The sequence below is a fragment of the Enhydra lutris genome, unplaced genomic scaffold (assembly GCF_002288905.1).
Source record: "Enhydra lutris kenyoni isolate GAN:26980312 unplaced genomic scaffold, ASM228890v2 scaffoldscaffold4, whole genome shotgun sequence".
NCBI classification, from domain to species: Eukaryota; Metazoa; Chordata; class Mammalia; order Carnivora; family Mustelidae; genus Enhydra; species Enhydra lutris.
The window spans coordinates 10,527,127-10,552,095 of NW_019154088.1; the positions used below are offsets into that span (position 1 = coordinate 10,527,127).

Here is a 24,969-nt window from a genome sequence, read left to right on the forward strand (position 1 = left end):
TAGGTCAAAGCGCCGGGGGAGGCGGCGAGCAGAAACGATTCTAACCGCTTTAAATTCCAGCGCTTGGGGTCGATGGGCGCAGAGCCTTGTAGCTGTACCTCAACCTTGTAATCGTAAGCTAGGAGTTAGTTTAGGCTAAGGTCCCCCGGGCCTATCAAATGCCAACCGCTGCACCCTGGGGGCGTGGTTACCGTCTTGCTGGAGCTCTGGGAAGAGCACTTCTCCGGAGGACCGGGCCTCGGAATACCATAAAAGGCTGGTTCTCTCAATTCTGAAGCCATGTTCTGGTGACCTTCCTTTAGGAGCGCTCCCCGCGACTGCACTGTTTGAAACCCTTAGTTTTCGAGTCCTATCTCCGCTTCCTAGGCCCTTTCATTGGCTCCGCCCCCATAAGCCTTACTGGTCCACTCTCAGAACGCCCTCCTGGTTACAGACCGCACCCACTCGCCTCGGCTCCGCCTCACCAGCCGGTAGCTTGGCCCAGGCGGTAGTTCGCGTTTTGAGCCGCTCGTGCCACCATAGCTGCTGCTGCCGCTCCTGCTGCGGAGCGAAATCGCCGAGCGCGATGCCTGAGGGCGCTGTGAGCGGGGTGCCCCCGGTGCCCTGGGGCTGGTGAGGCTGAGCCCGAGCGGGGGCGCTGGCGAGTTGCTGGGGCTGCTGAGGGAGGTGAAAGAGTAGGGTCCAGGGCCCCTGCTGAGGGCGGAGAGCGAGCTCCCGAGGGTCGGGGGTGGGGGAGGGAGGCTCCCGTGGCAGAACGGGTTGCCGGGCCACTGCGAACCCCGCCGCGCCGAGTGTCCCTGCGGCCGCCAGCTCAGGTGTCCAAGCCCTGGGCGGACTCCTCGGTGGCCTCGGCGGCCTCCTTCTTTAGACACTGCAGTTGCCATGGAAACAGTTGGGAATTAACGGGGAGCAGACCAACCACAAGCCCTACTAGGGCCAATCCCATCCCTCTGGCTGAATGCCTCTGGCAGGCGTGGGCCTGGTATTTCTTTGCAGCTCAGGCCTTTTTTCCCCCTCTTTTTCATGGGTTTGTCCTTCAGACGTAAGAAACCGCGCAGGGCTTGAAGGCAGGTGTGAGGAGCAGGGAGAGGGTAATGCCTAGAGATAAGAGCTGCAGACACGGCTAGGCAGAAGGTAAGGTGGCCTCTGCCATCTCAGGTCAGTGGGAGGGCATACTGGAAGGACCTGTGGAGTGGGAAGGCAGTGCCGCTTTTGAGACAAGTTCCAAGATTGGGCCAGGATCTGTCCCCGGGGGCTCCTCATCATGATGGCTGTGGAAGGGTCAACCATTACCAGCCGAATCAAGAACCTGCTGCGATCCCCATCCATCAAATTACGCAGGAGTAAGGCAGGAAACCGGCGGGAGGATCTCAGCTCCAAGGTGAGTCCTAGGGACGCCTGGGTGGCTCAGTTGGTTGGACGACTGCCTTCGGCTCAGGTCGTGATCCCGGAGGCCTGGGATCGAGTCCCGCATCGGGCTCCCAGCTCCGCGGGGAGTCTGCTTCTCTCTCTGACCTTCTCCTCGCTCATGATCTCTCTCACTGTCTCTCTCTCAAATAAATAAATAGAATCTTTAAAAAAAAAAAACAAAACCAAAAAAACCACACACACACAAAAAAAACAAGGTGAGTCCTAGTATTGGGAGGCTCCCCTTTCCAATCGTCCCATCTTCTCTTCCATGTTCCTCTTTCGCCTTCCTCTTTTCTTGGGAGAGAGGAGAACCAAAAGTTCCTGTTGGCTCTAAAGGATCAAGTGTGCCCATCTCTGCCCCTCAAGGAAGCAATGATTTCATTTTAGGTTAAAGGAAAAAGAGGAGCAGGAGTGGGCATGCGGAGATTTCTCTGTGAAAAGGAATAAGAGAAAAGCAAGCCGGGTTCACTTGTAACTTCGCTACAAACTAAGACTGTGCTTGGGGAAGCCAGTTCATAAGTGATGACTCAGCCCATTTTGGATAAAGTAGTGGGACCACATACCCTGTGAAGGGCTAAATTGTGACTAAGGTAGCTGCAGGTGTTAGTGTCATGGCTGAGGTTATGCAAGACAGTAGTAGCAGAAAGAACACCTAGTTTGAGGAATTGGCTTGCTAAGTGCTTTTGCCTGGGGTCAAAACAAATTTGTCTCTTCAAGCAGCCTAAATTAATTTAACTGGAGCCTCTTGTCTGCCTAGGAATGATAACATGCAAGGAGCCAGGTATCTGCCAGCAAAACAGTTCTCCTGGTTTATCCTTGAACCAATATTGCCTGTCTTACTCATTCTTTGCCTAGCGCTGTTACACACACCTCCCAACCCAACACTCCAGAAGTTGCTTAGAGGCCAGTCCTTTTTCATCCCCTCACTTGTCTAGGTGTAGGTCCTTATGTTTTCTTCAACTTCGTTGAGCCCCCACAACTTTGGGATTAGAAAAGTAGACCAAATTTATTTAATCCCTGAAGGAACCTAGGGCTTTGTTCCCATAGAATCAGGTTAGACTTTGTGTCATATTAGCAGCCAATAAACACAGTAGCCTTGTGCAGTACAGGATTGCTACAGGGAGAGGCATTGGAAACAGCAGCATTTTATTGCCTTGCCTGTATCTCTTCAGAGGATGAGTAGGGCCAATGAGGAATAATTTAGAGTGCTCATATACAAGATGGAAGGATTCCGAAAAGGCTTAGTTCAGATCTCTGTCCTTTAACAGAACCTTACTTCAGTGTGGTCCGAAGGAGAATAGCCTTCCTGTATATTTCAGCAGAGTTCATATTGAATTGAAATTAGCCACAAGGTTTCATGGCAGTGGAGTTGGTGACCTTTCTAAGGACTCTAATAGGAATTCACTGTTCATATTCTCCAGAAGTAGGAGAGTGAGCCTGGAACTTAGAAACTGACTTAGATTTGACTGTCTTCGCTCATTTACTGTGTTGGATCATTCTTAGTACTGCAAGCTCTGTTATTCTTGTCTGGTAACTTGACAGTGACTACTGCTATTGGAGCAATCTTCTCATATGTTTTGGCCTCTTTTTCTGACCAAGAATGCTATAGGTAGTAGAAATGTGTAATGGGAGTTTATTCTTCAGTGTTAATACTATAATTTTGGAATGGAATTCAGAAGGTACAGTTGCTATTCTTTAAAACTTCCCATATCACTCATCATTAAAGGACTCAACAAATGTTTATTCTGTGCCTGTTATGTATGGAATCAGTGACGAATAAAACATCCTTGCCATCAAAGAGCTTGTGGCTAGTCAAATATAGAAACAAATAATTACAACTTGGTATGTTTAATTGCTGTCCTAGAAATAAGCATAAAGGTCTTAAGGGCAACACATGGGAGGGAACCTAAGTCAGCTTAGGGGAATTAGGAAAGACTTCACAGAGGTGGGGATGCTTGAACTGTGAGTCCTGAGACAAGAGAAGAGGAGAAGTTCTCTAGGAAAACAGTGAAAAAGAGTATCCCTCTGGCATCACCATTAAACATCCCTGTTTTCAAATAGAAATTCAGTGTTTCAGACTGCTTTAAATGGCTTTGTTTGTCCTAGAGCTGAGAATGAAGGAAATACTTAGCTGAAGTTGAATGACCCTTGAGTAGTCTGACAGAACAAGAGTGCTGGTGTCTATCTTTAGCACCCAAAAGTAGTTGCTGGTTTTGTGTGCCCAGGACCCTACAGATGCCCGACCCCCCACACTCATTGAACTCTTGACTTAAGATGATTCTAAAAGCCTATCCTGTAGTAATCCACATAGGACCTGATGTATAAAGCTTTGTGAGCTGCTCTACTATGTGGTGGCTGTGGGTCATCATGGTAACAATCAGAAAGCTTGTGATTCACGGATAACTAATGCTGAAATAAAATTTGACGACCAAAAGACATATGCCTTTGAGGTTGGGGGGGGCAAAGAAGGAAGTGACAGAGGGCCTTTGTGCAGCTTTACCTCAGATGGCCTGCTGCTTGGAGTCATACTATTCCTCCTGTCTAAAGCAGCCTTTTTATCAAATTCTCCCCTTACTTTAAAAAAAAAAAAAGATTTTATTTATTTTTTGTCAGATCACAAGTAGGCAGAGAGGCAGGCAGATGCAGAGAGAGAAGCAGGCTCCCCACTGAGCAAGGAGCCCAATGCGGAACTCGATCCCAGGACCCTGGGATCATGACCTGAGCTGAAGGCAGCCACTTAACCAACTGAACCACCCAGGCATCCTTTCCCCTTACTTTTACATCCAATTCTATATTTACTGCAGCCACAGGGACTTCTCTGAGTAGCCCCAGTACCTTGGAACCAATCTCTAATTGTTCTTTTATGTATGCCTTCATTTCTTAAGGCCAAGAGTCATGTTATTTATGTCTTTTACATCACACTGTTTAGTTTAAGGTGAGCAGTAAATCTTAAGTGCATAAATGAATGAAAACACTTTAATGGTGTCAGATATAGTGGGAATAAACTTGGAATTTCAGAAGAATGGGAGATGATCAGGAGGAGTTTTGTGATGTCTTTAAAGAAAAATTGAATTAGGAATATGAAAATGTTGAAAAAGAAGTAAAGATGTAGCCAGCCTCGTTAGGTATGAAGGGCACAAGTGAGAAGAGGGGTGCATATATGCAGAAAATAGTGCTCATTAAAGACTTTTTGACTCAGGAGAGACTTAGTTAAAAATATGGTTGAAATATGGTTAAAAGCTGGAATGAGAGCCAAGTAGAAATGTCATTGAGAGTCTTGATTGAGAAATGGGTAATTGAGAGCTGGGATTTGTATTAAGCTTTCTCTAAGGGAGGGAAGTCTCTGCAGTGAGATAGAATTAGAAAAGAGTAATTTGACATTTTATTGCCAGATCTGCTGAGCGTTGATGAAGTGTAACTCAAAGTTATCAGTTGTAAACACCCTTCAGCTTCAAATTCTGTACAGTTGTCAGTTTTGCCTTTCAGCAGAGGCTGTGTTTTCAGCCTCAGAAATGTGTGTGCTCTGGGTAGCTAGCCCTCCCCCTCTTTTCTTAAAATTTCTGGCAGATTTTTATGTGGAGGGAGCTGGGTCATTTTTCTCTTTTAACAAAGGACAGAAATGGAATGAAGCCGAGCAGGCACGATGTAAGTTAGGGATACAAAAGGATTGCCTGTGCTGGAGAGTTGTTAGATTTTGAAAAAGTAAATGAAGAGGTTTTGAAAACCTCCTCCTCCCTAATAGCCATTTGTCCACTCTGGGTTATATATTATTATTTCTCCGGAAACAATGGGTGAGATGACTTGTAGCTTTCTTCTAGTTCTCAGTTTTTATGGGTACGAGTTTAACGCATTCTCTCTTTTTTTCTCTCTCTCTTACTTTCTTTCTTTCTCATTTTTTCCCCAAATTTTCTCATGTCTGTTTGTATGGTGGTGCTTTGAGCCTTTTAATATGCGGCTCTAAGAAGAGTTTGTGTAGGGGATTTTCATGGAAGAGAAAAAACTGGCAATAATCTAATTTTAGCTTTTGCTTAGTGTTTGAGTCCAGGTGTTAATACTGAGACCCTTTAATCTGTCTGTTTGGTATTGGGAAAGCATATTCATTTCCAGGGCATTTATATAGGGATCATTGGCCTGAGCTGGATGTCTCTTGACTTGGGGGAGGAGTCAGGACAGCAGTGAGATAGAACACTTTTGCAGCATTTTAAAAAATACACATTCCTGGGCCCCATCCTAGCTATCTGGAATCAGAGGCTCTGGAGGTAGAGCATTTTATTTTTTTAATTTTTTTTATTTTTTAAATATTTTATTTATTTATTTCACAGAGAGAGATCACAAGTAGACAGAGAGGCAAGCAGAGAGAGAGAGAGAGAGGGAAGCAGGCTCCCTGCTGAGCAGAGAGCCCGATGCGGGACTCGATCCCAGAACTCTGAGATCATTACCTAAGCCGAAGGCAGCGGCCCAACCCACTGAGCCACCCAGGCGCCCCATGGAGGTAGAGCTTTTTAAAATTATTTTTTAATATTTTTTTAAGAGTTTATTTATTTGTCAGAGAGAGAGCGCGCGCACATAAGCAGGGGCAAGGGCAGGCAGTGGGAGAAGCAGGCTCCTCGCTGAGCAAGGAGCCTGATGCAGGATTCGATCCCAGGACCTGGGGCTCATGGCCTGAGCCGAAGGCCGATGCTTAATCGACCGAGCCACCCAGACTTCCCTCTTGGGGTAGGGTTTGGTAGTTGTTTCTTAAGGATTTTATTTTTTATTTATTGGACAGAGAGAGAAAGAGAGGGAGAGGAAGAGGGCGAAGCAGGCTCCCCACAGAGCAGTGTATAATTTAAGTTCCACCAGAAGCCTGCTGCTGGATTACAAACCTGTGGCTTAAGTGCTAGGACCTGAAATCTGTTTGCTTCATACCCCAGCCCTCATTGAGGCTTCTTCTTCTTCTTTTTTTCAAAAATTATTTTACTTTATTTAGAGTTTTATTTATTTATTATAGAGAGGGGGAGAGAGCATGAATGTGGGGAGGGGCAGAGGGAGAGGAGACAGAGATTCTCAAGCAGACACTTCACTGAGCACAGCCGGATGTGGGGTTCAGTCCCATGACCCTGAGATCAGGACCCGAGCCAAAGTCAAGAGTCGAACACTTAACCGACTAAGCCACCCAGGTGCCCCCTCATTGAGGCTTCTTGAGAGTACAGAAAGCTAGCCCAGTGAGTATACTATTCTCCTTGGGCAGTTCTTATCTCCGTTGTGTCTTTTAGACCAATTGCTCTGTAAAGTGTTATGTCAGAGATAGGTCTGAGAGAACTGCCCTTTTGTAGGGTCAGATATGAGGAACTGATAATTGCCTTACTAAGACAGATCAGCAGGAATTTCCTCTGTGGGCAGGAATAGGAAACTTTATGATAATGTCTCTGAGTCGTGGCCAGTTTTTTATGTCACCATTCCACTACCCACTTCCCTTGGCAGTCATAGGAACCAAGGGTTTTTAGTGTTTAATACACCCTCTCGGGTGCCTGGGTGGCTTGGTCGGTTAAGCCTCTGCCTTTGGCTCAGGTCATGATTTTGGGTCCTGGGATTGAGCCCCCGCATTGGGCTCTTTGCTCAGTGGGGAGCCTGCTTCCCCCTCTCTCTCTGCCTGCCTCTCTGCCTACTTGTGATCTCTCTCTCTGTCAAATAAATAAATAAAGTCTTTTAAAAAAAATACACCCTCTCTGGTCTCCCCACCTAGAAGTAGGTGGCCAAGGGTAGGGGGCCCCTGTGGGCCAAAGATGTGCCCCCTCACCGGCCTTTGTGAATGACCTTCAGCAACTTCTTATTGAGGTTTTTTTTTATTTTATTTTAAAGGTTTTATTTATTTATTTATTTGACAGAGAGACAGAGAGATAGGGAGAGCAGGAACGCAAGCAGGGGAATTAGGAAAGGGAGAAGCAGGCTTCCCGCAGGGTAGGGAGTCCAATGTGGGGCTCGATCCCAGGACCCTGGGATCATGACCTGAGCCGAAGGCAGACGCTTAACAACTGAGTCACCTAGGCGCCCCTTTATTGAGTTTTCTATCTCTGACTTATTCCTTAAGTAAGGCTCGTAAAGTGCCTTGAGCTTCTCAGAACAGGTGGTGTCCAAGGAAAAGTGTGAGGTGTTCTGGTTTTGTTCCTTTGATCTCTGCTTCATTTCTCCTTCTGGTGCCTGCAGCTGCCCTCAGCTTTCAAAGTGATTCTCACTGGAGAGAGAGGATTCCTTTCTCCCCAGCCCAGCTCCTCCTTTGCTGTCTAAAATAGCCCAGCCTCTTCAGGCTTTAAGTCGTCTTGCAAAGCCTTCCCTCATCTGCTTGTCTCACTTATTTCAAAGTCTAACAACACTGCTGCTTTCCAAGTTTCTTTCCCCTCCCTCTGCTTGTAATTTAAGGCAAGTTTCCCCTGTTGGGTCAGTTTGAGTCACTGTCTTATTTCCTGCCCATATTTTGAATGTCTTTGGGGCCATTGGTATTTCTCTGCCTTCACTCTTCCCTCTTCCATTTGTCACTTGCGTGTTTTTCATCTCTTGACTAATGAAAAAACATTGGTAGAAGTAAGCCTTCAGTCTGACTTCTGTAACCTCTCCGTCAACCTCCTGAATCTAAAGTTGGGCTTGTGGGCTGTTATCACTGCCCCTTTGTTTGGAAAACAGTCCAGAGCTTGAAATTTGGGACTCTGTTTATTCAAACTAAGCTTCTCTGGGAACGGGGTCTGTTGCACTGTTGTTCTCCAAGTATCTGTTGGTTTTACTTCATGGGCAGACTGCAGTGTTGGTTAGAAAAACAGCTACAGTATTTGCAGTAGGATTTGTTGTATTATACATCACATTCCCATCTCTACAAGCTAAGCCTCTCTTCTGGGCCCATTGTCTAATGGGTTTTCTCTCGGTTTCCCTTTACAGTACCTCTCAGCAGAGTTGAGCAATGAGAGCTTGCCCACCTGCTTGGGTGTTTGATGAATCAGATCCACACTGTGGGTTTTACCTTAACTTCTGTTACCTCTTAAAATGAAAAGAAAGGGTAAGGGGGGGCAAGAAATTAAGTGAGTACAACAGACAGATGGGGCGGTATAGATCTTTAGGCTTGGTATTTTTGAGTATTCCCATTTTCCACACCTTGGTTTCCTCCCTCCCAACAGTTTCATCACCAAGTCTACGGTGCTTCTTAATCCGCTACAGCATTTTCCTCTGGTTTTGAAGGGCACTTACAGAAGAGTGAGTTCACATCACAGGATGGGTATCTCTTCTTAGATTTCTTGGGAGTAAATTCTACCCACTCTCATTTTATCCCAGAGAATGTTTATAATGCTTTTTGTTGCTTCTGTAGTCTATAAAACACTCTTTTTTTTTTAGATTAGATTTCTAAGTTTATATACTTTATCTCTTCCTAAAACTGGAATGAAGCTAAAGACCTTTTCTCCTTCTTGCCCCTTCTTTCATAGCTGAGATTTAAATTTACTCAAAGATCTTGGAGCACTTAGTGAAACTACATGACTGATTTTTTTCTTTCTTTCCTTGTTTCTTTCTTTTTTTTTTTTCCAGTATGGTAGATTCTCTTTTGGAGGAATCCTGAGAAGGGAGTGTCTTAGGTTCTTCTGGATTTGAACATTGCTTCTCATTCATGCTGAGCACACTACAGTTTCTAACTTCCCGTCATACTTCTCAGAGGCTTTGAAATCTATATTCCTTTAGTGGTGCCCCTGGTCATTTTCCCATATGCCCAGCTAACCTCGCTAAAGGTGGTGGCCCTTAAAAAACAAAACTAACTTTAAAAAAATTATGAAATACAATAACATCATATTGTATGTAATTAAAACATGGTCCCCATGTTTGTTTTTTAAAAATAATTTATTTTTTAAAAAGATTTTATATATTTATTTGACAGAGAGAGAGAGCACAATTACGCAGAGTAGGCAGAGTGGCAGGCAGAGGGAGAGGGAGAAGCAGGCTCTCCCATTGAGCAGGGAACCCGGTGCAGGGCTTGATCTCAGGGCCTTGGGATCATGACCTGAGCGGAAGGCAGCCGCTTAACCGACTGAGCCACCCTGATACCCCTCTCAGATTATTTTAGAGCCATCATTTGGTAACCCTCCTTTCCCACTACATCCTTGCATTTCTTCCCACCCCCAACTCCAGATTTCCACTTCTCGTCCTGCAGTACCATTAGGAGCAGTTGTACTGTTATACACAGTGGTTCTGTGGGTCCATGAATGTCAAGTTGACCGGGCACAGTTCTGTCATGTCAGATGACCATAAGCTGCAAGTAGTTGCTGCTTCTCTCTGGGGTTGGAGTGAGGTGGGGGAGTGAAGTGGAGACCAGCAGATGCTTTGCTTGTTTTGGTGTGGGGGGACTCAAGGGCCTTGAACCAGAATGTGTAGCTCACACTCCTTATGGCTTGCTACTTCTACCTTACCCCAGACCTCTCCTTGTTTATCTCTGTGCTCTGCCTTTTTATTTCTGTGCCTCTCCCTACTCACAACTGACCTTGTCTTTGAAGCAGTAGAGGATTGCTGAGTTAAAATGCCTATTTTCTGTGGAAAAGAACTGCGTCTAAAATGCCCCATGCCAGAGCTGATCTCGATGATGACAGCTGGAGTTCAAGTAACCATGAAAAAGAGCAAAAATGAGGTCATATGCTCACCTGACTCTCTTTGGTTGGGCAGGCTCCAAGGTTGCTAAGTTCCTTGAACAAGGATCTTGCTTCCCCTGACCTCAGATTTGTATTATTTTCATTTCTTTTGTCAAATAGGCAATGATGGTAACATTATGGGTGCAAAAGCATGGGATCTTAATACATGCTTTCCTGCAGCTGCCCTGGGTCGTCTGAGGAGAGGAAGCCCCAGGCCAGGTGGATTGGGTGGAGGGCAGCCCACAGGCAGTTTGTGATCGTGGGGGAGGAGCTCAGAGCGTGCTCAGAGACTCTGACCCTTGCCACTTCTCAACTGCTGCGTTGGAGAAAAGCAAGCAGCTGCTTGTCAGAACGAAACACGCGGCAGGCAGGCTGTAGCTGCCTTCCTTGAGTTATCCTGATGCTCACTGGGACGCTTCTGTTTGGGAAAAGGCACATATCCATGATTGTTTTCATATGACATAGTAACCTGGTGCAGACGAAACATGTCCTTTCTCCTTACGGTGTCCTTCCTTCCCCAGGCTGCTTTGATCTCTCTAGGGAGGCGTCCCCCCCACCCCCACCCTACCCTGCCAGCAACTGTCTTCACGACTGGCCCTCATAGCAAACCCAGAACTGGCTAGTGAATAGGGTTTCTAAGAATGAATGTGCAGGCAGGTTAGTGGGGAGGGGCAAGAGGCCATGAGTGGTCTGATTAAAAAAAGCAGATTCAGATTTGGGTCTACCCTGGAACTCTGAAGTTCACCCAAGCTCCTGAGTGAAGCCACTGCTGCATTTCCTTGGGCTGTACATTGAGTAGTCAGGCATGTGTGTGTGTGTGTGTGTGTGTGTGAGAGAGAGAGAGAGAGAGAGAGAGAGAGAGAGTGAGAGGCAAGAGAGAGCTGGCTTCTCTCTCCTTTGTAAAGTGAGAACACTGAGGGCTTCCTCCTTGGGCTGTCGTGAGGATTAAAGGAGAGCTAATGAATGTGAAAGCACACTGTAAGGTCTAAATAAGTTTATTGCTGTTAAGGGGTTGCTAATGTTATCAGGGTCCATAGCTTTCTAAAATATTCAGGAATTTTTTTCTCATTTGCTGGCAAGATTTTATTCGTTCAGATTTACGTTTGCGAGGAGTCCCTTTTTGCAGGTTCAGCCTCTTCTGTTCCAACATTTAATCATCCTCCCCGTGCGGCTTTTAGTTATCTTCAGTACCTTTTTCTTGCCAATATTGTAACTTGTATCAACAATACTGACCAAGAGGAAGGCTTAGCAAACATTTTTTTAATACCAACTCCTGTATAATTTATTATTTCAGGGCCATGGGTATGACTTTTGGGAACTTTTGAAAAGTCAAACCCGTGAACCAGTGGGGGAGGGAGGAGTCCTAGTTTACTGTGTCTATTTAGAAACCACTGGAGGGACGCGCATGCTTTTTAACAGCGATAGCTTCTCTAGAGATAATTTTTCTTCTTTGGGAGCCAGTTCATTTGTATTGAAAAATAATTTGGGAAATGAATTAGTCCTAGAGCTCCCTTTCAGACTAAGACTTTAAAGACAGAGTGAAAACGTGTTAAATTTATAACCGATTGTTTTAAGTTTTCTAATTTGGACAATTTGGTGATATCAATTAGAAGAAGCTTTAATATATTCACATCTTTTGATCTAGCAGTTATAATTCGGGGATCTATTCTATGCAAACGTTCACACCACATAAAAGTGTATATGACTGAATTTTATTATTATTATTTTTTTTTTTGGTGTTATTCGCAATAGTGAAATCTTTGGAGTAGTCTGGGTAGCCATCGATAGGGAATTGGGATAAATCCATGAAATGAAACACCTTGCACTTGCTGAAAAGAATGAGGTCAATCTATATTTACTGATGTGAAAGGGTATACAAGATATATTAAGTGACAAAAAGCAAACTGTATAACTTTTTATGTTAATAATTATATTTTTGTTAAAAGCTGTATGTTAGTATATGCATAGAAAAAAAAAGTGAGGCTATAAATACCAAACTGTTGTTAATATTGGTTACCTCAGGGAGGGCTAGTAGATTATGGCGGACATTCACTGTCTACATTTCTATATTTCTGTAATGTTGGAATTTTTTTACAATAAGTCTGTATTATTTTTGTAAGTAGAAAACAATAAAGATAAAGGTATCCAATTCAAACCTGTGTATTTCATATTTAAATCTAAAATGCTTAACTTTAAAAATCTATATTCACTCAAGCACAAAGTTATGCACAAATGTTGAAAAATATATATGATATATTTATATATAATCTTTAACTTTTAAAGATTATTTATTTATTTATTTGACAGACAGAGATCACAAGTAGGCAGAGAGGCAGGCAGAGAGAGAAGAGGAAGCAGGCTTCCTGCTAAGCAGAGAGCCTCATGCAGGGCTCTATCCCAGGACCCTGAGATCATGACCTGAGCCGAAGGCAGCGGCTTTAACCCACTGAGGGATAGGTAACCCACCTCAGTGCATATGCTTTCTGAAAAGATTTTTTACACAAATCTTATTCATAATTTCAACATCCAGAATAACTACTTATAGCTGTATCCATTTCTGATTATAAAGGACAGGTAATGCTCTTTTTAAATAACAGTATTGTCACTTTTATTTAAAAAGTTACCTCTGAGGAATGCCTGGGGGCCTGAGTCAGTTAAGCCTCTGACTCTTGATTGAAGCTCAGGTCTTGATCTCAGGGTCATGAGTTCAAATCCTGCATTGGGCTCCATGCTGGGCGTGGAGCCTACTTTAAATAAATAAATAAATAAATAAATATTACCTCTGATCTCTTTAGACTTAGTCTTTAATTATGATTTAGTCAGATTTGTGAAGTAAATATATGTATGGCATAAATATATGTATGGCATATATTTATGCCATACATATATTTACTAAAGTCAAGGATGAAACGGTTTTGTCTGTAATCATTTAAAGCACATGGGTTATTCCATACAGGCCCTCCACATTCTTTCTGGAAAGGCATCAAAATCCTGCTTTCTTCTCCAACTTCTAGGGCTGGCTGTGATAGATGGAGAATTCTTTAGGAGGTTAAAGAACTTACTGGGTAAGATGAACCAGAGTATTCACAAATATTTTTAAAATACTAAAACTTGGTCTCAAATATTTATTAAACACTGTGCTCTGTGAGCATGGAGTTTAGGTACGGCCTCTGCCTTTCAGGAGATTAGTAGGAGAGAAGTAACAGATCCATAAAGAACTTCCGTACGAGGTACTAAGTAGCACAGGCCATGTGAATGAGGCACATATTACTGTAAAAGTATTGCTGTAAAAGTACCAAACGAGGGACGAATCATTCCTGGCCACGGTGATCATGCAAAGAATCACAGGGGATGTGATATTTGAGCTGATCCTTGAGAGGACGGGAAGGATTTCAGGAGGGGGTGGTGGAAGGGAAGGGTTTCTTGGTAGAAGAAGAATATAAACTAAAGCCCCAAAGCGCCTTTCCAGAATCATGAATAATCCAGATTGACAAATGCACATGATTCATATAGGTGAGTAGTAGGAAATAGAATTAAAAGAAAGATAGGATCACTTGACAGAGAGCTGCAGTTGCCAGGCTAAGACATTCATAATTTATTTTGTCGGCAGTGAGGAGCCATTGAAAGTTTTTGAGCAGGGGAGGAACATGATCAAAGCTGTGCTATGGCAAGATTGTTCTGACAGGTCAAGGGAGAGGAGGACATGGTCCATAGGAAGGAAATTGATTAGAAAGTCATTGCTATATACAGGAATGCGGTGCTGAAGGCCTAGTTCAGGGTGCTGGGATTCAGAATGGGAAGGAAGTGAGCATTTTGTAGAGGGGAGTCTCATGGCCCAAGCTGGCATGATTACAGGGGTACCAAGATCCTCCCCCACTGTCCTTTTTGTCCCAGATCACGCATCCACATTGCACACTTAGTTCAGATAAGGAACACATAGTATTCTCCCTGGTTACAAAGTTTGGAAGCAAGAGATTAAGAAAACTCAGGCATGTAGAGCTGGTGAATGAAGAGGACTTAGACCTTTCTTCATGATCAGACTTTTGCTAATGAAGTGTTGTCTGTGGTTCTGGTCTTGCTGTAGGAAGGACTGACGCTAGATAGGAAAAAAAATTTTTTTTTCCTCTTATTCTGGTTGCTTAAGTTGAGGTACCTCCTATCCTGGCCTTCCTGATAACTGGAAGAGAAAGAGAGAGTGGAAGTGCTGCTCTGTACCAGGCACTGTGTTGTCAACACTGCTCTTTGGACTTGGGTGCAAGCCGATGGTGATACCATAACAGAGTCCCTTAGCTTGGGATCTCTGATTTCCAGAACTCGGGTCTGAGGTCTGATGCTGCTCTCACCTCTTCCTCCATCTGCACACGAAATCAGATGCTGCTGCTTTGGACACTATAATGTCATTTGCCTTGGAAAATGGGTGTCAGCTGTCCATGTTGACTATAGGTTCTAGAGCTGGCTGGACATGAGCAGGCCCTGGGGTGAGGGGCTACTCTGGCATTAGAAGACCCTCTGTTTATTTTTCTCTGCAACCATTCAGTGAGGAGAGGTCAGAACCCATTTTTTAGACCCATTTCAGGTACTGATAAGACCTGCTAATTTTAAAAAGTATGTTATAATTAGCAAGAGAGGACCCTATTCCCTCTATTTTGTCCTGTGTCCTCTGCCTTCTACCTTGGTTCTTAGACCTATCTCTGATGCTGCCATGAAGGCCTGGGGACTTCCCCAGGTGCTCTTCCATGAACTGCATCATTCTGATGGTTTGGGAGAACTCGAACTCTCTCCTCAGGTCACCAGAGTTTCTGGAACCAGGCAGACAGACATAGGTTTAAATACTGGGTCTTCCACTCACTACTTAACCAGATTCCTTCATCTGAAAAATGGAGATAATGCCTGTCCTTCATGAGGCTGTCAAGGGTAAGGGGCACCTGGCTGGCTCCGTCAGTGGAGCATGCAACTCTTGATCTTGGGGTGAGGAGTTCAAGCCATACATTGGGCATAGAGCTTACTTAAAAAAAAAAAAAAGTTGTCAAGGGTATTAAATGAAACAATCTTGTAAATTGCCTAGCATAGTTCTTGGCCAAGTACACATTCAGTGAATGGCAGTTGTTAAAGCTGTAGATCCTCTTGCTGCACAAGACCTTTCACACCCCATGGGTCTGGATATTCTTAGGAGAGCATTTGGAGGACTGTTTTCTCCTTAGTCCCAGGAGGGGCTGACGTTTGGAAATAAAAAGACAAAATGCTTTAATTTATAGTTCACTACCTGATTAATCATTAGAGCCCCTTGGAGAGCTTTAATATGCAGACTCTGAACCCCCGGTTCCATGTCTGTTGAGTGAGAATCATAGGGTAAGGACTGATAACTGAGAAAGACTTGTGAAACCCTCTGAGTAATTCTGTTGGCAGGCCAGGATTGAGAACCTTTTTTCTCTAGTCTTCAGGGGTTTATGGCCAGAGGATCTCTAAGGTCACCTCCCAAGCCAGGGCAGATTTACCTTCCTAGAAGCTGAGGCTATTTTAATCCCAGCCTGGAGCATTTGGCTCAGCTCCAACTCATGCTGAACTCTAAGCTTGAGAGCCCAGTTTTTTGGTCATATTGGAAGTTACTTGTTTCTGGAAGCCTTCGTGGCATAGAGAGTAGAGCTATAAATCAGCCAGACAGGATGGAGGCCAGGAGCAGCGTGGAGAGGCAGGATCTGTCCTGCAGTCTTGTTGTGGCCGTCATGTCCCTTCCTGCCTCCGACCAGATGGCACTTTGGACTCTGAAGGAGCAGGAGTGAGTGAGCTTGGGCAGGGTACCCACCTCTCCCTTCCCCCTCCCCAGACCAGGCACTGGGTCCCTGCCCAGCTGGCGAAGTCCTTGCACAAAGCCTGCTGGCCTTGAGCTTTCTCTGTGGCTTTTTCATAAGCGGCAATTGTCAGAATCTGGTGGCGAATCTGCTCTGTGAGATTAGAGTGTAGTGCGTGGGTAAGAGACAAGCATAGTTATTCTTAACCTGCAGGAAGGGAGGGTAAGGCGGAGAGTGCTCTGCCATGGACAGGTCTGTGACATGCTTGTTTATAGAAATAGCAAGCCCATGGTTTGGCTGGAATGACTTACAACTCAAGTATTTATAGCTTGTGTTAGTGGGATTGAGAAGTGGGAAAAGGGAGAGGGGGAAGAAAGGAACTGGGGGCAACAAAACCAGAGGTTGCCTTCCTCCCAGTTGCTGGGTTTCTTTACCACTTTGAGGTCAACTCAGTCCTAGATGACCCAGGCCTTTTGTGGCTCTGGCCTCTTTGTTCTCTTCCTCAAGGGAGCAGCTGCCAACTTGCCCTTGCAGACTCACTGGAATGGCCCCTCACGCTGAGCAAGGAAGGGCAACTCCATGCCACTTCTATCGCAGACTCCAACAAGAAGCCCTTCGCTAGCAGAGCCATTGTCTTAGCTCCACAGGCTGGATCTTTCATTGCCTGGTGCCTCTACTTTAGCCTGTGGACTGAGCCGATCTAGGGCCCTGATGGAGAGACCAGAGAGGCTTAGATGACCCTCCCCAGGCTTCCCGGGATCGCGTGTTTAGGAGTCTGGGACTGCTTGGAACCTGGTGCTCTGCTGCCCGTGTTGCAGATGGTTCTGGACTCTGGAGAGTCCTTTTCTTGCCTCCTTCACTTCTTTTTGGCACTTACATCAACTCCCTCTCCTTTCTGGGCGCTCTCCCCTTCACTGGCTTCCTGGGTCTCCTCCTCTCTTTCTAATTGCCTGGCATCTCATCTTCTCCTTACTCTAAAAATAGTTACTCTCCACGATTCTTTCCTCAGCCTCTCTCCCCCACCCCCTCCATCTTCTACTGTACTTTCAGTGGTGGTTTTCACCTCCATGCGAATAATTCTCGGATACCTATTTCGAGCCCTGACCTCTTTCCCAGGCATTTAATTCCATGTTTATGTTGCTAAAGTGCATATTCTGTGGTTCCTATTGAATATCCCGGAAATGTCTTGGATTCAGCATGCCTAAAACAGACATCACTGGCTCCCATCCTTCCTCCTTTGTCTAGACCCAGGTCTGCATTCTGATCCTGCACCATTTCTTTCCATGTTCCCTATCTCTGAGTTTAAAAATTTTGAGTCTTCTGCCTTCTTTCTCCACAGTTGTCAGGTGCCCAGTCTTGCTGATTCTATTTGCCTTGTTACTTTTGAACCCATCATGTCTTTTCTGCTCTCATTATCTTCATGCTGGTCTAAATCCTCATTACTTCTCACCTGAACTGTTGTAACGGCCTCCTGATTGGGCTCCCTGCTTGTGTTGTTTTTCTCACATACGTCATCACCAAAACATAGCTTTGACTGCGTCTGCAGCTTGAAATCCTTCAGTGGCTTCCCAGAGCCTACAGATGACCCCACTTTGTTTGGCATTCAAGGCTCTTCCTGGTCTGGTTGCAAGTCTGCCTCTCCTGACTTACTCTCCTAACACTGTCTGTATTCACCATTGCTCACCTGCTCTGTCATTTCCTTCTGCCAAGCTTTAGTTCATGCAGCTGCTTCTACTGAGAATTCCTTCTTTCTGTATTTCCACCTGTTAAGATCCTATCCTCATGGCAAGGCCCAGGTCAAATACCATCTTGACCTCCAAGAAAGCCTCTTTGGTTTTCCTTTCCTGATCCTGCTCAGAAATCATTTCTCTTCCTCCTCTTTGAGCACTTTGTATCTTTCTTATGACCCTTATCACATACTGGGGGTTGCTTTGTAATATATCGTGAATTTTCCCTGATGGATTTTTTTTTTAAGATTATTTATTTATTTATTTATTTGGCAGAGATAACAACTAGGCAGAGCAGCAGGCAGAGAGAGAGAGAGAGCGAGCGCACGGGAAGCAGGCTCCCTGCTGAGCAGAGATCCCCATGTGGGGCTAGATTCCAGGACCCTGGGATCATGACCTGAGCTGAAGGCAGAGGCTTTAACCCACTGAGCCACCCAGGCGCTTCTCCCTGATGGATTTTGAGAATAGAGGGTAGAGTTTGTGTATTCTTCATCTTAGGACCTCCTATAACATCCTGGTGATTTTCAAACTTCTTTGAGGATGACCCACATTAAGAGATACATTTTATATTGTGACCCAGAATACACCCCTCCCAACAGAAGTTTCATGATCAGTATTTACTGTCACTACATGCTGTGAGATCTGTTTTGTGTTCTGCTGTATTTATTCGCTACCCACTAAATCAGTCAATTTCAGTTCCCATTAATAAGCTACAATCTGCATGTTTGGAAAATATTATTCTACCTAGTATAAGCGAGTTGTCCTGTCTATTGCCCCTTGGCCACCTGTTTTTTCCATCTCCTTTAATGAGAGCCAGAAGAGCATTTAAACAGTTGGCTTTATAGTCTCTCCTTCTCTCTTGGGATTAGGCTATTATGAAGTTATCCCTTTATCTCATTAAGGTGAGGGATGATTTTGCTTTCCTTCTTTCTCTCAGGAGGGTACAGTATTGCTCTGCCAAGTGCATGCTGGGAGTGGTGGCTATTCAAGGCCTCCCTCAAAGTTTGTCTGTCGTAATTTCTGCCCTCCCGCGTCCTCACTTCTGGGGACAGATGATACCCCCTTTCAGGCTGGTGTAGGCTTTCCTCCATCTCAACACTCCACTTCTGCCAAAGCAAAGGCTGGGTCACGCCTTGAGCATTTTCTCTGCTTCTGGGCTTTCGGATGTGGAGGAGATCATTGTAGAGTCTGATGTGGGTGCTCTCTTCTTCTGTTTTCACATGTGCATGAAGCAATGTTCTAGAACTGTGTGGCTGTATCAGGGTGCCAGCTGCCTATAGTGGCTGTGTCCCAAGTCACTGGACATAATCAGTTACCTGGATTGGTTGTCTTTTCGGCTAGGTTTCATTGGCATGCAGGCAGTGAGGGTTTATGACTTACTTTCCTTTCAGTACCTTGGGCCCCATCCCAGACTTTGATGACAGCTCTTTTCTCACAGGATCTCTTCCCTGCCTCAGTTTCCTCAACAATGCTTGAGACCAGTACTCACACACTGGTGGGCTTGCTTCCTTATGTGGAAAAATGCCATCTTATTCAGGACAGGCTAGGTCTTTGGTTCTCAAAGTATGGGCTGGGAATGGGTCCCCTTTTAGGGGATCTATGAAATCCCTCCCTTTTCCAGTTACATATCCAAATGGGCCAGATTTTCTTCATCTTCAACTAGCATGACATTTCACAACAGATTGAATGGAGATGCTGATAAGAGAATCCAGCTGTTTACTGGGAAGCTGTACATTGAAGAGACTTGCAAAAATGTTAAATAATGCTGTTCTTCTCACTGAAATTTTTTTTTGTTTTGGAAGATAGAGTTATCCTTAATAAAAATATTAACATGTATGGATTTATTATTATTTTAAAGTGAATTAACAAATATTTTAAACTATTTCCATTGTAATTTCTAATATGCTGATACAAATAAAAGCTCTTCGGTGTCCTTGGTAATTTCTAAGAGTGTAAAGAAACCAAAGAGTGTAAGAGACCAAAAAGTATGAAAATTGCCAGGTTATGTCATGCTGTGGTAGCAAAATCACCCTAAAATCTTCCTGACTTAACAGATAGTTTATTTCTTGCTCATGCTCATATTCACTGTGGGTCAGCACAGGGGCTCTGTTCGTCAAAGTTACTCAGGGACCCTGGCTGAGGGGGCGCTCTCTCATTATCTGCTGCCATGCTTAGCAGTCAGGAGAAGGGATAGTGATTGTTGAAAGCTTCCACTGGAAATGGCGTGTTAGAGCGTCGTAAAAACGTGCAGCCTTAGAAGCACATAAGTGAGAAACCTAATCAAACAGAAACTCCTATTCTTGAGTTCTTTGTACCCTTTCCCCCAACATTGTTGGGTCAGTGAGTATCCAAAAGCCATTGCTTATGGGTGAAGAGAGAACCAAGGGTATTAATTCCAGAAGGATGTTGTTCATGAGGTACTGAGCCCCATGTCACGTCCTAGACCATTATTTTTTCTTTAACAATGACTGTGCAATATTTAAGACATACAGTAAAGATATAGAATGAACAACTGTGTGCCTGCTATCAGCTTAAGAAACAAAATGATCCCTGTACCATTAAGCTCACTTTGTGCTCACCCTCACCTGGGCAGTAAGACGGACAGTAAGTGTGTGGATGGAAATGTAATCAGTGTAGGGTCACTACCTGAATCGAAGTGCTATGAAGAAAGATAAAACAGGGTAAGTTAGGTATAGAATGGTAACAACGAAGTGAGTCTGGAAAGCCTTCTCTAAGGAGGAGACCTTTGAGCAAAGACCTAAGGGGGGTAGCTCTGTGAACAGCTGAGGGAAGAGCATTTTAATTGAAGGAAGAGTATATGCAGGACCTGAAGCTCGAATCTGCTTGAGGTGCTTGAGGCAGCCAGTGTGGCTGAGGTGGAGGAAGAGGTGGAGAGTGGAAGAAATGAGGTCAGAGAGGGAGCCAGAGGCCAAATGATTTAGGGCTTTGTAAACAGGGTAAAGTGTTTGAATTTGAACTTAAGGATGGGAAGCCTGTGGAGGGTTTTGAGCTGAGTAATAACATGATCTCATATATATTTTTTTAAAAAATTCACTCTGGTGGTGCCTGGGTGGCTCATTCAGTCAAGCGTCTGCCTTTGGCTCAGGTCATGAGCCCAGGGTCCTGGGACTGAGCCCTACCTCCGGCTCCCTGCTCAGCGGGGGCCTGCTTCTCCCTCTGCCTGCCGCTCCCCCTGCTTGTACTCTCTCTCTGCCTATCAAATAAATAAATAAAATCTTAAAAAATAAACAGAACACCACCACCCCACTGTGGCCTGTCATGTTGAGAAGAATACTCTAGGGGCCAAGGTCTGAAGCAGGGAGAACATGGGAATGATAGTCCAAGTGGGAGATAACAGCAGCCTGAACTCAGTGGGGTGTTGCTGAATGTTTACAGGCTCTCCCTGGGGACAAAAAAAAGAGCCCTGATTTGTAGCATTTGCTGATTTCCACGGTGTAAGTACTCCCACTATGGTGATTTCAGGCTCCCAGTGTGCGGTCCCCGAATGAGGAGGTGGGAAGGCAAGGGCACTGTCCACTGTCCTGAGCCTGTGGAAGCCGGCTCAGACACCCCGCTGCTTGAACTTGGGTGTTCAGCTGCCGGTGTGTTCTCAGGGGGCATTCAGGTTTATCTTCATTTTCTACGGTAGATGGAAGCTGTATCACCTTTTCAGAAGGACGGGATATGGAGGTTATGACGGGGAGAGAGTCCATTTATAATTTCCATCATGCTGGGCCCTTTCAAAATAAGCCTAGATGTTGGAGGCCTCGCAGGAGCTTTGGACTCTCTCAGATCCTTTGAACGTGGAATTCAGCCCAAAACCTCCCTGCAAACAGGAAGCTGGTTTGAGTTAGAACATAAAATAAAAACCAGCTGATGCCCCTGAATGTTTTTCCCTTGCTCCTCCCACTCCGTAGAGCCAAAGGAAACTGCCTTTTTTTTGTCTTTGGATAGTTGTTCAGAAAGTTAGAAAAAGCCAAAAACCATAAATCCTTTGAAAATAAGCCAAGTTTGGAGCCCAGGCAAACTTCTGCCCATGGGGTTTCCTAGCCCGGATGTCTGTCCCACCGCCAAGAGTCCTAGGAGGAAAGGGCCCGAGGAACACAAAAGTTGCCAGACATCAGAGCCCGGAACCCAGGCCCAGCAAGGAAAAGGTGGTCTGCAGCAGTTTCTCAAACTGGAGCTTCCAGCCCATTTGTAGGCCATGAAATCAATACCGTGGGCCGTGACCAGTATCATTTTTTTAATGAAATAGAATGTGATAGAAAATCAAGTATATCACATGTGATCAGGGAAGTATTGTTTTGTGATACTTTTGTTTCAGTTTTCTGCACACGCGCACACGTACATGGATCTATATACCAGGTCATGATAGAAACTTATAAGCTGTCTTGCTTACTATGGGTCATGGTCAAAAACGTTTGGTGAGCCCTGGCCTTAAAGGTAGGAGTAACTGACATCTCCTTCCTGCTTTCGCTTGCTGTCGAAAAGTCCAAGCTAGTTTGAGAATGAATCTTTTATGGAATTGTATCATCTGTCCCCAAAACACCTACCCAGACTCCTGGCAGAGGGAAGGAGAACGGAGAACAGGCAGACTGGTCTAATTCTTTGGGACCAAAGCCGTAGCATTAAGTGAGGGATTGATGCAAATTTGAATCCAAAGGATTTACCTGAAATGATTCGCTGGAAAGGAATAGGACTTGAGCAGCCTTTAGCTCACTGCCCCTGATTCTGTGACATTTCCCATCTATGTGGGTGATGCTGGCCTTGGGTTCCTCTCTCTCTTTCTCTCCTGTCTGCAGCAGGCAGTTGGTGCAACAGGAACGTTCCCGAGTGCCCTCCCTCTGGGATAGCTGGAGATCACAGTGCCAGGATGGGGAGTGGTGCATTGAGCTGAGCTTCCCCCCAGACTTCCCCGGGGGTGTTTTGTGCTCCCTACCCAGTGTGCCTCGTACTCAGACCTTTCAGCAAGCTCACTGGGTGCCAAGGCATTATGCAGTGAAGAAAATGTGAGGAAGGAGGCATAAGTTAGGGCAAACTCTCAAGAACACAGGTACAGTTAGTTTATCCCACACTAGGCTTAGTGGCTCAGGTAGGCCCCACGGTTACTGGCAAGTCCAGTGCTTGTCAGGGGGCTGTGGGTTGGCTGTGGGACTAACCTGCCTCTGTCAGTGAGTAGACACAAGTTGGAATTACTGGTCCACACCCCCCAGGGAGCTCAGAAGACTCTTGGGGGCCTTCCTGAAGGTATAGGTTTTAACTATCATGTCCCGGGGGTTTATTTTGGTCTTTGGCCACCAAAGGGCATTTCTTTCTAACCTAATTCAAGCTAAAATGGTCCTTGGAGATAAGAATTTAAACCAGCCCTCTAGAAGGACTTTGAATTCTCCAGCTGGAACAGTAAGAGAGGAGAGATCCTAAACACCCTAACTGAATCTGGGTTTTCCTTCCCTATTTTTTTAAAAATTAAAAAAAATATTTATTTATTTGTCAGAGAGAGAGGCAGGCAGAGGGAGAAGCAGGCTTCTTGAGGCTTCCCTGAGCAGGGAGCGTGATGCGGGACTCATTCTCAGGACCCTGGGATCATGACCTGAGCCGAAGGCAAGTGCTTAACCCACTGAGCCACCAGGCATCCCGTTTGGGTTTCCCCTCTAGAAACTGGCCTGGACTAGGAGTAGACCACCCTGCTACAGACTTGAATACTCCTGAAGTGTTTCTGATTCACATCACCCTCCTAGGGCCTCCGAGGCTCTTAGCAGAGTACACTGTAGCCTATTTACTTGACCTTTCCGCATTCAGATGCCTCTTTCTCTGAGCCAACAGAGAGACCAAGGACATCTCTGAGCAGGGCCAGTACAGGGAGTCCAGACAGTACTAGAGGGCGGCCCTCTATCAAGCAAGATGTTCTGTTGCAGACAGTGAGGTGGAGTGAGAAGAGGTTCCAGGGCATTCTGAATCTCTCATGGGATCATCTAGCAGAAAAGCCAGTGAGCTAATTTGAGGTTAGTTCAGTGTACACCCTAGGGCTGAGCGTCCAGTGTTGGGTAACAATATTGTTGGTGAGAGTGATGGTGAATGTCGCATGTGGCCATGTCCTCAGAATCTCTGAGCACTTTACACATGTTTCCCTTTCATCTCTGTGGGAGTGGGGCTTAATAATAATAATTAGAGTACTCTGAGCATCTGTGCTTGGCAAAACACAGCATCAAGTCATGTTTCTGTCTCCTAGGCTCATAGTCTGTATGAACTGGTGGATGATTGGGGTGGGTAGAGTTCTTTGGTGGAGGGGAGGAACGTGATGGGATGCAAAGATCAGAGATATTATGAGTCACCTAATTAATACCTCACATTCCTCTGACTCTTGGTAGATCAGAGCAGCCTTTCTTTCATGCCTGCCAAGGCACGAAGATCAGTGACTTCTCCTGACTCTCAGAGACCCAAGAGGCCAGTCTGGGGACCCTAGGCTTTATCTTGTAAATGGAGACTTCCCTTGATCTGGGGGAATGCTTTTTCCCCTGTGGCTATGAGCTGAGCTTTAATTCTTCATTTTCTTTCCCAGGGTCCCCACAGATTGAGCCCTGTTAAAACTCTGCGACGCACACTGGCTTTTCCCCCATGTGACCAAGGGGCGTGTGGCCTGGACAGACCCTGGAGAAGTCAGTAGCCCTATTCACCTGAAGAAAGTAGTCAGCCGGGGGCGCCTGGGTGGCTCAGTGGGTTAAGCCACTGCCTTCGGCTCAGGTCATGATCTCAGGGTCCTGGGATCGAGTCCCGCATCGGGCTCTCTGCTCAGCAGGGAGCCTGCTTCCCTCTCTCTCTCTCTCTCTCTCTCTCTCTCTCTGTGCCTCCCTCTCCGTCTACTTGTGATCTCTCTCTTTCAAATAAATAAATAAAATCTAAAAAAAAAAATTAAAAAAAAAAAAAAGAAAGTAGTCAGCGTTTGCTAGGTGGTTGTGTGTACCTTCAGCACCTCCTTCCCAACCCCGCTCCATATGTCACTTCTCTGTCTTGCTCTGACAGGTGACCTTGGAGAAGGTGCTTGGAATAACAGTGTCTGGAGGCAGAGGACTTGCCTGTGACCCTCGATCGGGTTTAGTTGCCTACCCAGCAGGGTAAGTACATTGGAAGAAGGCTTACCGCATGGGAGTTTATAACCATGCTAAACCAGTTGGGGTGGGCCAGGGTTTTTTGGTTTCTTCTGGGAGATCTGTCCAGGTGAATGTTTTGGTACCTTTTCTGTAAAGGAGATACAGGGCCAGGTCAAGGCTCTTTGTGGAATGTTGTCCTTGTTGCCATCTGCCCAGTACATAGAGAGTCACACTTGATATTACACACAGTTCCCATCACCATCTTTAATATCTACCTTCTAGTCATTTTCTCATGTACCACACAGTTTGCCCATTTAAA

General features: G+C 45.3%; 1 protein-coding gene across 6 annotated transcripts in view; it reads left to right on the plus strand.

The window, feature by feature from the left end:
• Positions 1-716: 716 nt before the first annotated feature.
• LOC111160307 (mitogen-activated protein kinase binding protein 1) overlaps positions 717-24,969 on the plus strand; it is a 51,587-nt gene continuing 27,334 nt past the window's right edge. For 3 of the 6 annotated variants that reach the window (XM_022523302.1, XM_022523320.1, XM_022523330.1), the window contains exons 1-2: positions 720-1,381; positions 24,583-24,674. In XM_022523302.1, coding sequence (XP_022379010.1) covers positions 1,265-1,381; positions 24,583-24,674 — 209 coding nt within the window. In that variant the 5' untranslated portion in view covers positions 720-1,264. Of the gene's footprint in view, positions 1,382-24,582; positions 24,675-24,969 lie in introns of all 6 variants that reach the window. The other 3 variants (XM_022523338.1, XM_022523290.1, XM_022523311.1) reach the window with 3 other exon arrangements.